The 12938-nt window shown below is 48.3% G+C and overlaps 1 protein-coding gene across 1 annotated transcript in view; it reads left to right on the top strand.

Moving 5' to 3' along the window:
- HSF2BP (heat shock transcription factor 2 binding protein) overlaps positions 1 to 12938 on the top strand; it is an 83902-nt gene that overhangs the window by 34709 nt on the left and 36255 nt on the right. Inside the window, exon 6 of the mRNA XM_004003373.6 lies at positions 828 to 945. Coding sequence (XP_004003422.1) covers positions 828 to 945 — 118 coding nt within the window. The remainder of the gene's footprint in view (positions 1 to 827; positions 946 to 12938) is intronic.

Below are 12938 nucleotides of genomic sequence, written 5' to 3'. Positions count from 1 at the left end.
GGAAGTGCATCGGTGAGGCCAGAAGAAGCCTGCGGGTGCTGCTGCCCTGTCTCCTCCAGCCAGACCGGCTCATGTGGGTTAGGAATTTCAGTCGCTCTGAATCATGCTTTATTGTTAGACCTAGCCAAGGAAAAATCATACCGGCACATACATAAATATTCTGGATTACTGACGTGTCCTTGTAGGTATCTGGGAGTGTGACGGAGCCAGTGTTAGCTCCACAGTGTCCCTGGGGAGGCAGGGTGATGACTTGGTCTGGTTTCCTTCTTGGTTCTGTGGGACCTCAAGCATGAAGAAAGGTGACACTTGCTGACCCACAATGGTATGTACAATTTATACAGAAAAGTTTTCTTGTAATCAGTTTTTGTCCTGGTCTCTCTTGACCTCATGATTTCAGTTTGGTATTCTAGTTTAAAGTCATCAGGATTTCACCCCTAGGGTTGAAAGTGTATTTTAGTGTCCTTGGTCCCAGATAAAGTCATCAGCCCCTACCCTCTGTTTGGACCCCAACCACTCATAGCTGTTTATCCAGTATTCTGGAGCCTGGTGTCCACTTGCTGTGCTGTGGCCAGACTGCAGCTGTATGTAGACCCAGTGCTCTGTTCCACTACCCAGCCCTTTGCTAATCACAGTGAGCATTGCTCCCCTTCTTAGTAACTGCCATGCTTCCCAGTTACCCTGTTCTGGCTGCTGGCTCTGTGGCTAACTATTCTGTGTTCACTAGGTATGTTAGAAGAAAGACAGCAACGCTCCTCTGTCTTGGACAGATTTCTCTAGGTTTTGCAGTAGCGGTGATTTTGACGCTTTGTGTCCTCTTTCTGTTGCAGATGTAGCTGCCATAGCCAGTGGCCGTGAATTCCTGGTTAACTCGAGTCGAGTGCTCCTGGATACCATACTGCAGCTTCTAGGGGACCTGAAGCCCGGACAGTGTACCAAACTCAAAGTGTACGGTGGCTAGTATTGAAAAGTTCACGTTTATTTGCATATGAGTTAGAATTTGCTGATTGGGCCTCTTTTTCAAGCAAACAGTTAATTTAGCTATAGCTCTAAAAAATAGAAGAAACAAATTTCCTGGAGAATTAAGGGATACACTCTCTATTTGATACTGTTTTAGAAAAATAATACAAGCAAAAGGAATCTTCCCACCTCAGGGCAATTAGTGAGTCCCAGATGCTGTCATGGGTGAATTTTAGACTAGGTGATGGCTGTGGCAGCACCCCATTTCCAGGGGCCAGAACCTGGACTCACTTTCCACTTGTGTGTAACAAGTTACTACACACTGAATGGTTGAAACAACACCTCCGTCAGGGTCTGTAGGTCAGAGGTTTGAGTCGGCTTGCTTGGTATCCCAACAGGGCCTCACGAGGCCCAAATCAGGGATGGTCCAGTTGGGTCTCTTTCCAGAGGTTCTGGGTGGGAGTCTGCTTCCACGTGCATTCAGGTTGCTGCTGCTGCTGCTGCTGCTAAGTCGTGTCAGTTGTGTCCGACTCTGTGCGATCCCGTAGCCGGCAGCCCACCAGGCTCTGCCATCCCTGGGATTCTCCAGCAAAAACCACTGGAGTGTGTTGCCATTTCCTTCTCCATTGCATGAAAGTGAAAAGTGAAAGTGAAGTCGCTCTGTCGTATCCAACTCTTTGCGACCCCATGGACTGCAGCCCACCGGGCTCCTCCGTCCATGGGATTTTCCAGGCAAGAATACTGGAGTGGGGTGGCATTGCCTTCTCCGATTCAGGTTGCTGGAGGAACCCAGTTCCTTGTGTTCACAGGAGTCTGGTCCCTGCCTCCTTGCTGGCTGTCAGGTGGGGCCATGTTTAGCTTCCAGGGGTGATTGAATTCCTTATCACCTGACCCCCACCCCATCTTCAGATCACAGTAACTCCCTGAATCTTTCTTATACTTTGAAACTTCTTCAATTTCTTCTTCTACCAGCCAGAGAAAACACTCTGCTTTCCATGGGGTCATAGGTTTACATTTGGCATAGCTGAATAAACTCCCTTTTGATTAACTCAGAGCCAGCTGATCAGTGACCTCAGTTGTATCTGCCGAGTCTCACTGCCTGGACCAGGTAACTTAACACGTTGTTGTTGTGGTTTAGTTGCTAAGTCATGTCTGACTCTTGGAGTCTGCCAGGCTCCTCTGTCCATGGGATTTCCCAGGCAAGAATACTGGAGTGCGTTGCCATTTCTTTTTGCAGGGAATCTTCGCGACCCAGGGATTGAACCCCCGTCTCCTGCACTGGCAGGCAGGTTCTTTACTGTTGAGACACAGGGAAGCCCGGCTTAACATGACCAGGGTATTACGTGTCGGCCGCAGGGGTTAGGATAGGAAACCTTGATCCATTTTCGGATTCTGCTGCTGCACCGTTTATTTCGGGTGTTTGCTTTTACTTCTTGGAGCACTTTAAATAATACCTTCTTTAAGGCTTTGTCAGATACTTTTCATATCTGTGTCGTCTTGGCTTTGGTATGTTTTGATTCTCTTGTTCCACTGAGTTGGGACTTTTCCTATTTCTTTATAGGCTGAGTAATTTTTGGATTGTATCCTGGACATTTGGATATTATGTTTTGAGGTTCTGAGTCTTGCTTAAATCTTATGGGAAATGTTGATGTTTTGTTTCAGCAGGCAGCCAGCCTGGTTGGGGTCAGCTCACAAGTTCTGACCAGCCTTCTCTGTTTATGACTTCCATGTCAGTTCCATTTTTTTGTTGTTGTTGTGGTTTTAGCTACATTATGTGGCTTGCAGGATCACAGTTCCCTGACCAGGGACTGAACCTGGGCCGTGGCAGTGAAAGTGCTGAGCCCTGGCTGCTTGGCCACCAAATCCCAACCACTCCCATCAGTCCCACTTTTAAGAAGCCTTGGCAGTGCTGTTGGGTCTGCCCCTCACGTGTGTCCCTGTCCGAGACCCGGATGATGTGATATTTTAGTTCTCAGAGTCTAGTACATGCTGCTTATGATCAGATCCACACATGTATAGCTGGGATGAGGCCTGGAGTCTATAGGCGACCTCGTGTGGTCACATTCTTGAGCTCCTAACTCTCCATGACGTCTTGGTGCTTGTTTGTTCCCAGGACCCCCTCTTTAGTCCTTCCCCCAGAAGGCTGGTTCTCTGTGTCCTGAGGTGTCAGGTTCCTGCACTGTGCCCACACCCAGGGCAAGTGCTGGAGTGCAGAGGATCCCAGTTCCTTTGGGCGGTGAGGACGATTCCCTTCCCACAGAGTCTGAGTTACCCGAGGGCTCCCACTGCCTGCCTGGTCGTGCTCCCCCTCATCTCCTCGAGCCTGAGCCCTGGGCTTCTCCTGGCATGCTCCACATGGGTCAGGGCCACCCTGGGCTTGGCGGCTGAGTGGTGAACTGCTGGTTTGGTGGTTCTTACCAGTTATGGTCTTCTTCACAATCCACCTGCTTCTGTTTCCTTTTCTGGGGCCTAACCTAGCTGCTCCTTGTATTCTGTCCAGAGTTTATAGCTGCATCAGAGACAGCGAGAGGGCGGGTGTGTTGACTCGGTCTTCTCTGGAGCAAAGCTCTCAGGTCCAACTAAGTATGTGTATGTACGTGAGCAGTACATGTAGTATAACGTGATATGTAACTTACCTCGTGGTGTGTGTATTTTTATAAGTTGTATGTGGATCTTACCCTTGTAAGTATTTTGCATCAAAGGAAATGTAACATTTGAATTATGTTCTCACTATGGATGGACATGTATGTTATTTTCATGTTTAACTCTACAAATGTAATGTTTTTTTTTTTTTTTTAGTTTTTTATTTTTTAAATTTTAAAATCTTTAATTCTTACATGCATTCCCAAACATGAACCCCCCTCCCACCTCCCTCCCCATAACATCTTTCTGGGTCATCCCCATGCACCAGCCCCAAGCATGCTGCATCCTGCGTCAGACATAGACTGGCGATTCAATTCACATGATAGTATACATGTTAGAATGTCATTCTAAATGTAATGTTAAAGTGAAAATCTTTGGCAAACACGTCCTTGCTAACTTGTGTGAGAGTTCTTTGAAGGGTTTTCCCAGAAGCGCAGTGTTTGAGATAAAGGACACGCACATTCAGTTTTATGAAGCGCCGCCACATGGGTCACCAGAGTGCACAGTTGCACGCACACACACAGAGCTCTGTCTTCCACTCCCTCATCAGTTCTTCATGGTTCTGTTCCTGTAAAGAACACTCATGTTATCTCTGTTTCTGTCTTTAGGTTTAACTTACCAGGGAGGGTGCGATTCTCTTCACATGTTCATAGCATGAGTTTTTTTCCATGAATGCCTGTTGCCCATTTTCTGTTGGGTTGTCTTTTTCTTTATGATTTGTTGTCTGTCATTCTGCTGTCTCCTGCTTCTGTGTCTATACACGGTCAGCGTTTGCGGGGCCAGCCAAGCCCCTGCTCCAGTTGCTGTGGCGTGGTGTGGCGCCTGGGGCTCTTCTCGCCTCTCTGTATCTGGCATGGAGCCCTCTGCCTCTTTGTCCTGATGGGTTCCTGTCCACCGCAGCGGGAGATGGGAGGACCGCCTGCAGAGACGTTTGCTTGCTTACTTGACAGCCTTCCTTCTGACTCCTGAGCACAGCGTGAGCAGCTGTCAGCATCGAGCCCTCTTGGGGTCCCTGAAGCAGGTCCCCCGCTTGGCTGTCTCCAGCTGCCTCCTGATATGCACACCGTCACCCTCGTCCTGCATCGCTGTTGAAGTCCAGCCCCGAGTGCTCTGAACTAGGACCTCTCATTCCGCAAGCACTTCCTTTGCTTTGTGACCTCTCCTCGACTTGACTGCATCTTGCCTTTTTCTTGAAGATTTTACTTTCCTTTCCACGTTTGTGATCAAAGGCTGCTCCTTTTCAGCAGCTTGGGTACCTCAGAGCCAGAGATGGGGATTAAAAAAAAATTATTTACAGCAAGTTTTTACTTTCACAACAAGATTGAGAGGAATATACACTTCCCCATAAACCTCTACCCCTGCTCCCCATGCACGGCTCTCCCAATTATCAACATGACTCACGAGAATTTTTTTTTTACCAAGGCTGAACCTGCTTTGATGCGTCGTAATTGCCCAGAGACCATAGCGTACGTGCAGCTGTGGTCCATGTGTGGATTTGGGCAGATATGTCATGACCCACGTTCGTTGTTATAACAGCGTGCAGAGGGTCCTGGACTTTGTCCTCGTGCGCATTGTCAGCCTACGAGGTGGGCAGCTCCGTCTCGGTCCTCAGACACGTACTGCTGTCGCGTTCAGCTCCTTCCTCCTGTTGCCTCCAAACCTTGCCGAGACTCCTGCTCCACACTGCCTCTCTCCTCCAGTCACTCTGTTGGCCGCCTGGCTCACTTGGATCTGCTAGTGAGGCGTGTCAGGGTTTCCCTTGCTCTGTCAGCAGCCCCAGGCCCCTCCCCGCCATCTCCTGAGCACTGACCTTGGACCAGCTGTCACCTGCTCCCTTCCTGGTTGCCGTGGTGCTGGAGGAGAAGGTTTCCAGATGCAGTCATGCATCAGTTCACCCTCCCCTGGTCCTGAGCCCCGTGCAGCCCTCATCTGTCCTTTATTTCTCTGCAGCACAGGTGTGGGGGTCCCAGCAGGTGCTTTCCTGCCTGTTCCCCAGGGAAAACTGAGGGTCGTGGCCTATGCTTACCCCCCTCGCTGCCTCACTCTTTACCTGCCTCACCAGCAGTTCTCTCATGTGGCCTTGTGAGATTAGGGGGCTTTCACTAGCTGTCCTTTTGCTTAGTTGCTCTCTGGGACTTTGCTCAGTTAGTTGTCGTCTCTTGCTGTGGCATCTCCGAGTTCTCCCTCCCCACTGGCTCCTTCTCAGCCTGCGTTCTCCCAGCTGTGCTCTGACCACTGTCCATAGGACCCTGGGGTTTGTATTGGCCAGCTCTGCTAGGACCTGGGTGGCTTTGAATTTTCCATGACATGGCGCATCTTCCTGGGATGAAGGGCTGGTTCATGGCACTGTGTTCCTTTTGCTTCTCTTGAAGTCCCCATGGGCCCTGGGGGTCAGTGGCCATATAACAGACTTGACTCTCCCCAGGGCCCCCTCTTTGGTGACAAATGGGACGTTGTTGTGACTTGGCCTCCGTGAGTTCTTTCAATGTTATGTCCTCTCAGGCCATTTAATTTCTCACTAGCTCCAGTTTATCTGCCTTTATTTTTGGAAGACCCTTGTTAAACTCTCCAAGTCTAGAAACTTCTGACGACATCTGGTGGTTGGACACCAGTGGGCCCTGGGGCTTCTCCAGGTGCTCGTGCGGCAGGGTGGCGGGGTTGCTGTTGGCTGTATCGTTTAAGCCTCAGCATCTGTACCTCCAAGGGGATAACCTTTTTGCTACACCAACCAGGACTATGTTCTCTGTTGATAAGTTTTACATCCTCATCAGCCTCTTTGGCGTCTGCACCATGTGGCCACTTGATAGGACTGTGGGCAGCCCCAGGCCAGCCCGAGGCCAGACTCTGTCTGCTGAGGCTGGGGAAGTGAGTTCTGGCAGGTGGTGATGAGCCACTGGGTGGGAGACAGATCCTGCCCACCTCTTCCTCATGCAGCCGGCCCTCAGGGTGTGAAGTGCCTGGAATTTCCCCATCCTCACCAGCATCAGCCCTTACCCTTCCATCTCCAGCCATGGGGCATCAGCCTGGCACGCAGAGTGCCCAGCACAGGCAGAGTCTGGGCTATTGCGTTCAGGGTTGTGCCCTGGGCTTGGGATTGCTGAGGGCCCCCAGGCGTCATGCTGGCCCTGGGTCTGTCACGGTGGACAGACCCTCAGAGACTCCTGGTTGTGTCTTGTTTTCCCATTGGAGTCACGTGACCCTGGTGCTGGCATTCTCCTTGATGCTCAGTAAGAGCTGGAAAAACTCGTTTTGTGTTTCACATTGGAGATCTGGATTTTAGGAATTAGGGTTACTTCCAGCCTTTTAAACTCTTCCTGGAGTCTTATATACACAACTTTCTTATTACCCAAACTTTATTATGATTTTACCAGCCCTATTGACACAAGCCACAGGAAGCTTTCTGAGCTCTTGTTCTCTTTGCTTCTTAGGGTCAGTGTGGGAGCCAGACCTGCTGAGAGTGTCATTGAATGGGTTGGGTAAAGTCCCCGCTGGGGAGAGGGGGCCACTGGGGGATGAGCAGGAAGATGGAGAAAGGGAAGTCCTGGGGGGTGAGCTGGAGGACAGTGGCAGGGATGGGTTCTCCATAATTCAGCCACTGCTTAGTTCTCCATAAGGTATGCACACCCTCCCCCTCCACCACCGGACCTGGGGTTCAGCTCCATGAAGTAGGTTTACTCTGTAGCAGCATTGGTCACTGACACAGCGTGCTTCACCATGCAGGGGCCCCTGAGCGTACAGCATGTGAGGTCAGGAAGGGCGGCAGCTCTGCAGAGTGGGCTGTAGAGAAATTCCTCTGGGGGTGGGGTGCTTCCTCCCCCTGCTTGCAGTTACTGTTGGTGTATACCCCCAGCTGTGGGCTGCCCAGTTGTTACCAACAGTTTAGTGAGGGAGAAGCCCCACTTGGGACGTCTGTCAGGTCCTGTGGTGCAGAACCAGCTTGTGAGCGCTGCAGGAAGACCCATGCCCGCTGTGTGACCAGACCGGTCCTACTGCATGTCGAGTAGGGGCAGCTCCAAGTGGCTGTGCCAGCCCCGCAGATCGGAGCCTCAGCCAGTGAGGACTCACCATCAGGACCGACGGGCTGACTTTGCCTGTAGACGCCCAGCCTCCAAATGGGAAAGGACTGACCTGGGATAATCAGAATGCAGACTGTACTTCTTGGAAGGTGATTCTGGAGGCTTTTCCATAAAATGTCTTAAAACAGTAGAGATATTTTAGAACTGAGTTTAGGGCACTGAGCTTTAGTGAGGGAGCTCTGAGCACACACGTCAGGGTGTGTTCAGTGCTTTGTCGTCGTCTTCCGTTCACTGTAAGCTTCTGGACAGCACAGGCTGTGTGTCCTCAAGGCCTGGTACACAGAGGTGCTCAGTGAGTGTTGCTGAATGAGCAAATGAGAGGCAAATACTCACTTTCTGGGTTATGGTCATACTTGTTTATTGTTAGAAGTTATACAGTGTGTTACTGTGCATTCGGGTGGCCTGAAACCTCTTCACTTCGGAGTGGCTTGATGCCAACTGAAAAGAAATCTTCAAACATGATCAGGTTTCTAAATGGTTTTCTAGTCAAAACTTTAGTAATATGGGATGGTGGAAAAGTCATCATTAAGGACATTATAAATAATTTGTCATGATGTTGGTTAATAGTTAAATGTTTTGAAGAGGAAGGTATGTTTTAAAGACAAAACTTAAATATATTCAAACTCCTTAATTTAGAGTCATCAGCATTTCCAGATATTAACAAAGGTTAACCAACTTCTGAAAAGTTTATCTCCAACATTTCGGGTCTGGAACTAATATATATTATTTTCTAGGCAGCAGAGCTTTCAGCCATAAAATGTTTACTGTTTGTTGAGTACTACATTTGAGCCTGGTAACCAATGCTGGGTATAACCTCAGTTCTTTTGAAAGGCATTTTTAGGGTTTTAGCCTATCAAGTTTGATCACTCTGTGTATATTAAAGAAACAAGCAGGGCTTCCCTGGTGGCTCAGTGGTAAAGAATTTGCTTGCTCGTTCAGAAGACTTATGTTCTATCCCTGATCAGGGAAGATCCTGCATACCCCAAAGCAACTAAGCCCATGCTCCACAGCTGAGCCCGTGAGTGCCCAGGAGCCACCACTGCTGAGCCCGTGAGTGCCCAGGAGCCACCACTGCTGAGCCCGTGAGCTGCAGTTGCTGAGGGCTGTGCGCCCTAAGGCCTGTGCTCTGCAGCAGGAGAGGCCGCCACATTGAGAAGCCTGCGCACCGCAACTAGAGAGTAGCCTCCAGTCATTGCGACTAGAGAAGAGTCTATGCAGTAATGAAGACCCATCAGCGCCAAAAATAAATAGACAAACACTTACTAAAAAAGAAACAAGCCTGTATTTGGCTTTCTCAGTAAGAAAAAGGTAAATAACAGTGCACTTTGGGGTAGAATAGGTGGTCAGTCCCTCACAGAGGACGTGCTGAACTTCATGACCGTGGAGCAAATCCTTGACCTCAGCCCCAGAGCGAATCATAACCATGATGAGATGCCATTTCATTCCATCTCAGTGAAGGCAGCCTGAGTCTAGAATTCTGAGCTTTGGGGAGGACATGAGTCCTGTCTACTCTGTGGGTGGGAGGGAGATGAAACGGTGGGGCTGAACCTGTTAGCTGTATGAGCATGTGTCCGGGACGGATAATCCACTTCTGCATACCTACTCCAGCGAAAGTGCGGCCCATAAACCCCACGACAGCTGTGTAGAAACGTCACAGCACACAGTAGCAAAGTAATGAAACCTCTGTCAGCTAGAGAATAGATAAACAGATTGTGACAATATGCAGGGACACAGCCGTGAAAATTTATTTGAGACTTACAGACCAACCCAGCCAAACTTCTCATGGTGGTGGGGACCATCAAAGCAGTCGGCTGCTGCTGGTGCAGATGCAGAGAGCAGGATTGGTGGGGTCCACACGTATGTTGTCAAGGTCTGTGGAGATTCACACCTCGCTCCCACATCAGGTGAGGATAGTGGTCCCACCTCTCCGAAGTCCGAGTTCAAATGGAGTTCACTAAGGGGATTTGCTTTTTTAACCAGGGAGGTGGGTGTCGTTCTTTTTCTGTGGGTTCTGTGTTACATAGTTCAATTCAGTTCAGTCACTCAGTCATGTCTGACTCTTTGTGACCCCATGAACTGCAGCACACCAGGCTTCTCTGTCCATCACCAACTCCTGGAGTCCACCCAAATCCATTTCCATTGAGTTGGTGATGCCGTCCAACCCTCTCTCTTCCTGTCATCCCCTTCTCCTCCTGCCCTCAGATTTTCCCAGCATCAGGGTCTTTTCAAATGAGTCAGCTCTTTGCATCAGGTGGCCAAAGGATTGGAGTTTCAGCTTTGAAATCAGTCCCACCAACGAACACCTAGGACTGATCTCCTTTAGGATGGACTGGTTGGATCTCCTTGCAGTCCAAGGGACTCTCAAGAGTCTTCTCTAACACCACAGTTCAAAAGCATCAATTCTTTGGCGTTCAGCCTTCTTTATTGTCCAGCTCTCTCATGCATACATGACCACTAGAAAAGGCATAGCCTTGACTAGACAGACTTTTGTTGGCAAAGTAACATCTCTGCTTTTCAATATGCTATCTAGGTTGGTCATAACTTTCCTTCCAAGGAGTAAGCATCTTTTAATTTCATCGCCACAGTCACCATCTGCAGTGATGTTGGAGCCCAGAAAAATAAAGTCTACCACTGTTTCCCCATCTGTTTGCCATGAAGTGATGGGACCAGATGCCATGATCTTAGTTTTCTGAATGTTGAGCTTTAAGCCAACTTTCTCACTCTCCTTTTCACTTTCATCAAGAGGCTCTTTAGTTTTCCTTCACTTTCTGCCATAAGGGTGGTGTCATCTGCATATCTGAGATATTGATATTTCTCCTGGAAATCTTGATTCCAGGTTGTGCTTCTTCCAGCCCAGCGTTTCTCATGATATATTCTGCAGGTACTTGAGTAAAAATACCTAAAGGAAATCAACACTGAATATTCACTGGAAGGACTGATGCTGAAACTGAAGCTCCGATACTTTGGCTGCCTGATGGGAGGAGCTGACTCATTGGAAAAGACCCTGATGCTGAGAAAGATTGAGGGCAGGGGGAGAAGGGGGCGACAGAGGAAGAGGTGGTTGGATGGCATCATCAACTCAAAGGACATGAGTTTGAGCAAACTCTGGGAGATGGTGAAGGACAGGGAAGCCCAGTGTGCTGCAGACTATGGGGTCACAGAGTCAGACGTGACTGAGCTACTGAACAACAAAATTTTTAGGCTCAGCCTGACTGAAGTGGGGCACCAAGTCAAACCAGCGTGTCACTAATCAGTCACTATGTTCCTCTTTAAAAACCGATCGGCCTCCAACTATGAGTTTCTGTCTGTCATTCAGTCTGACTTCTTTCTCACATAACATATGCAGCCTTTTCTAAGAAGTTTATTGCTCTCTGATCCTTAGAATTATTTGATGGTGCTAATTTGGCTACTTTAGATTTTAGTCAGTTTTGGATGACTGATGTGTCATGCCTTCTGGTTTGTTTTTAAGGCTGGTTTGTTTGGAAATCCTGGGTGTGTGTGTTCTTTGTTGCTTCCAGGTTACAGGTTACCATTTCTTTTACAGTGAAGAATAAGGTAGTTCAGTTGCATCACCTTGACTTCTGGTGACTCAGCCTTGGACGGCAGACTGTCTGGAGGGCTCGCGGGCCTCTTCCTGGGACAGCCTGTGTAGCTCACTGGTGCGGGCCTGCTGCTTCAGCTGGAGAGAGGGCCTTTTCACTGGAGAAGAGTTGCTTTTGTAGTATGCAGGTTTACTCATCCTTTGTCTTAGCTTTACTTTCAGTCCTTTCACTATCAATGGAGGATGTGTCTCAATCTCAAGACTTTGGAGACAAGGAAATTTGTAACCTATCTTCTGCTTAGGTTCATGGCAGAAAACAGAATTTGCCTACTTTTTTTTGTCATTGAAAGAAAAATGACTCCCAGTATTGCAGTACTTTGGGAAACTACATTTCCTTTTAATACTGAAGTACCAGGAGAGTAAGATCGTCGCATCTCTTCATGACAAATAGATGGGGAAACAGTGGAAACAATGACAGACTTTATTTTCTGGGGCTCCAAAATCACTGTGGATAGTGACTGCAGCCATGAAATCAAAAGACACTTGCTCCTTGGAAGAAAAACTATGATAAACCTAGACAGTGTATTAAAAAAGCAGAGACATCACTTTGCTAATAAAAGTCTGTATAGTCAAAGCTATGGTTTTTCCAGTAGTCATGTATGGATGTGAGAGTTGGACCATAAAGAACGCTGAGCACTGGAGAACTGATGCTTTTGAACTGTGGTGTTGGAAAAGACTCTTGAGAGTCCCTTGGACTGCAAGGAGATCAAACTGGTCAATCTTAAAGGAAATCAACCTTGAATATTCATTGGAAGAACTGAAACTGAAGCTCCAATACTTTGGCCACCTGATGTGAAGAGCTGACTCATTGGAAAAGATTCTGATGCTGGGAAAGATTGAGGGCAGGAGGAGAAGGGGGTGACAGAGGACGAGATGGTTAGATGGTATCATCGACTCAGTAGACGTGAGTTTGAGCAAATTCCAGGAGATAGTGAAGGACAGGGAGGCCTGGTGTCCATGGGGTTGCAAAGAGTCAGACATGACTGAGCGACTGAACACCACCAACCAGAGAAGTGAATTGAAGGGAAAGTCTCTTTTGACCTGATGGTTGGAAATTTGATACATTATTTGCAGTACTTTTGGTTAGAGTAGAAAGGTTGGAACAGAAAGCATTTACATGAGAAGCAGTGAGTGGTTCAGGGTTTGTTGTTTACTAAGTGGTGCTGTGACCTGGGAGCGCTCTCAGGTCTTCAGTTGAGATGTCCTGACAGTAGCAGGAGGTCAAGTGGTGCTGTGGTGGTTACGTTTGCTCCATTCTAGCTTCTTTGGGATGGAGCTGATGATGACCAAGCGTGAAATTTTAGAGATAGTTGTCAGTTTGTGTTTTTGTCATTTTAAAGTTAAACGCAGTCAGTGGAAGAATTTCAACTAGACGTATTATCTGGGGTTTGCCCCACACTTCAGTCACCACCTAGATATTAACTTAGCCTTTTAAAATCTAGAGAAGAAAGACTGGCTTGTTTTCTTTTTAGGCTTTAAAGCAGGGCTTGGCAAGCTTTCCCCAATGGGCCAGATAGAAAAGTTTTAGGCCCTGTGGGCCATGGGATTGCCATTGCAGTGACTCAGCCGGCTGCTCTAGCCAGAAAGCAATGTAGGAAATACACTGGAGTCTGAGGAGTTCCAGCCGTCTGTGCTGGTGACCTGAACGTTTCTCTTCTTGA

This window comes from Ovis aries, chromosome 1 (genome assembly GCF_016772045.2).
Source record: "Ovis aries strain OAR_USU_Benz2616 breed Rambouillet chromosome 1, ARS-UI_Ramb_v3.0, whole genome shotgun sequence".
Taxonomy (NCBI): domain Eukaryota; kingdom Metazoa; phylum Chordata; class Mammalia; order Artiodactyla; family Bovidae; genus Ovis; species Ovis aries.
Note: the sequence above shows the minus strand (reverse complement) of the source record. Positions and strands in the feature narration are given on the sequence as shown.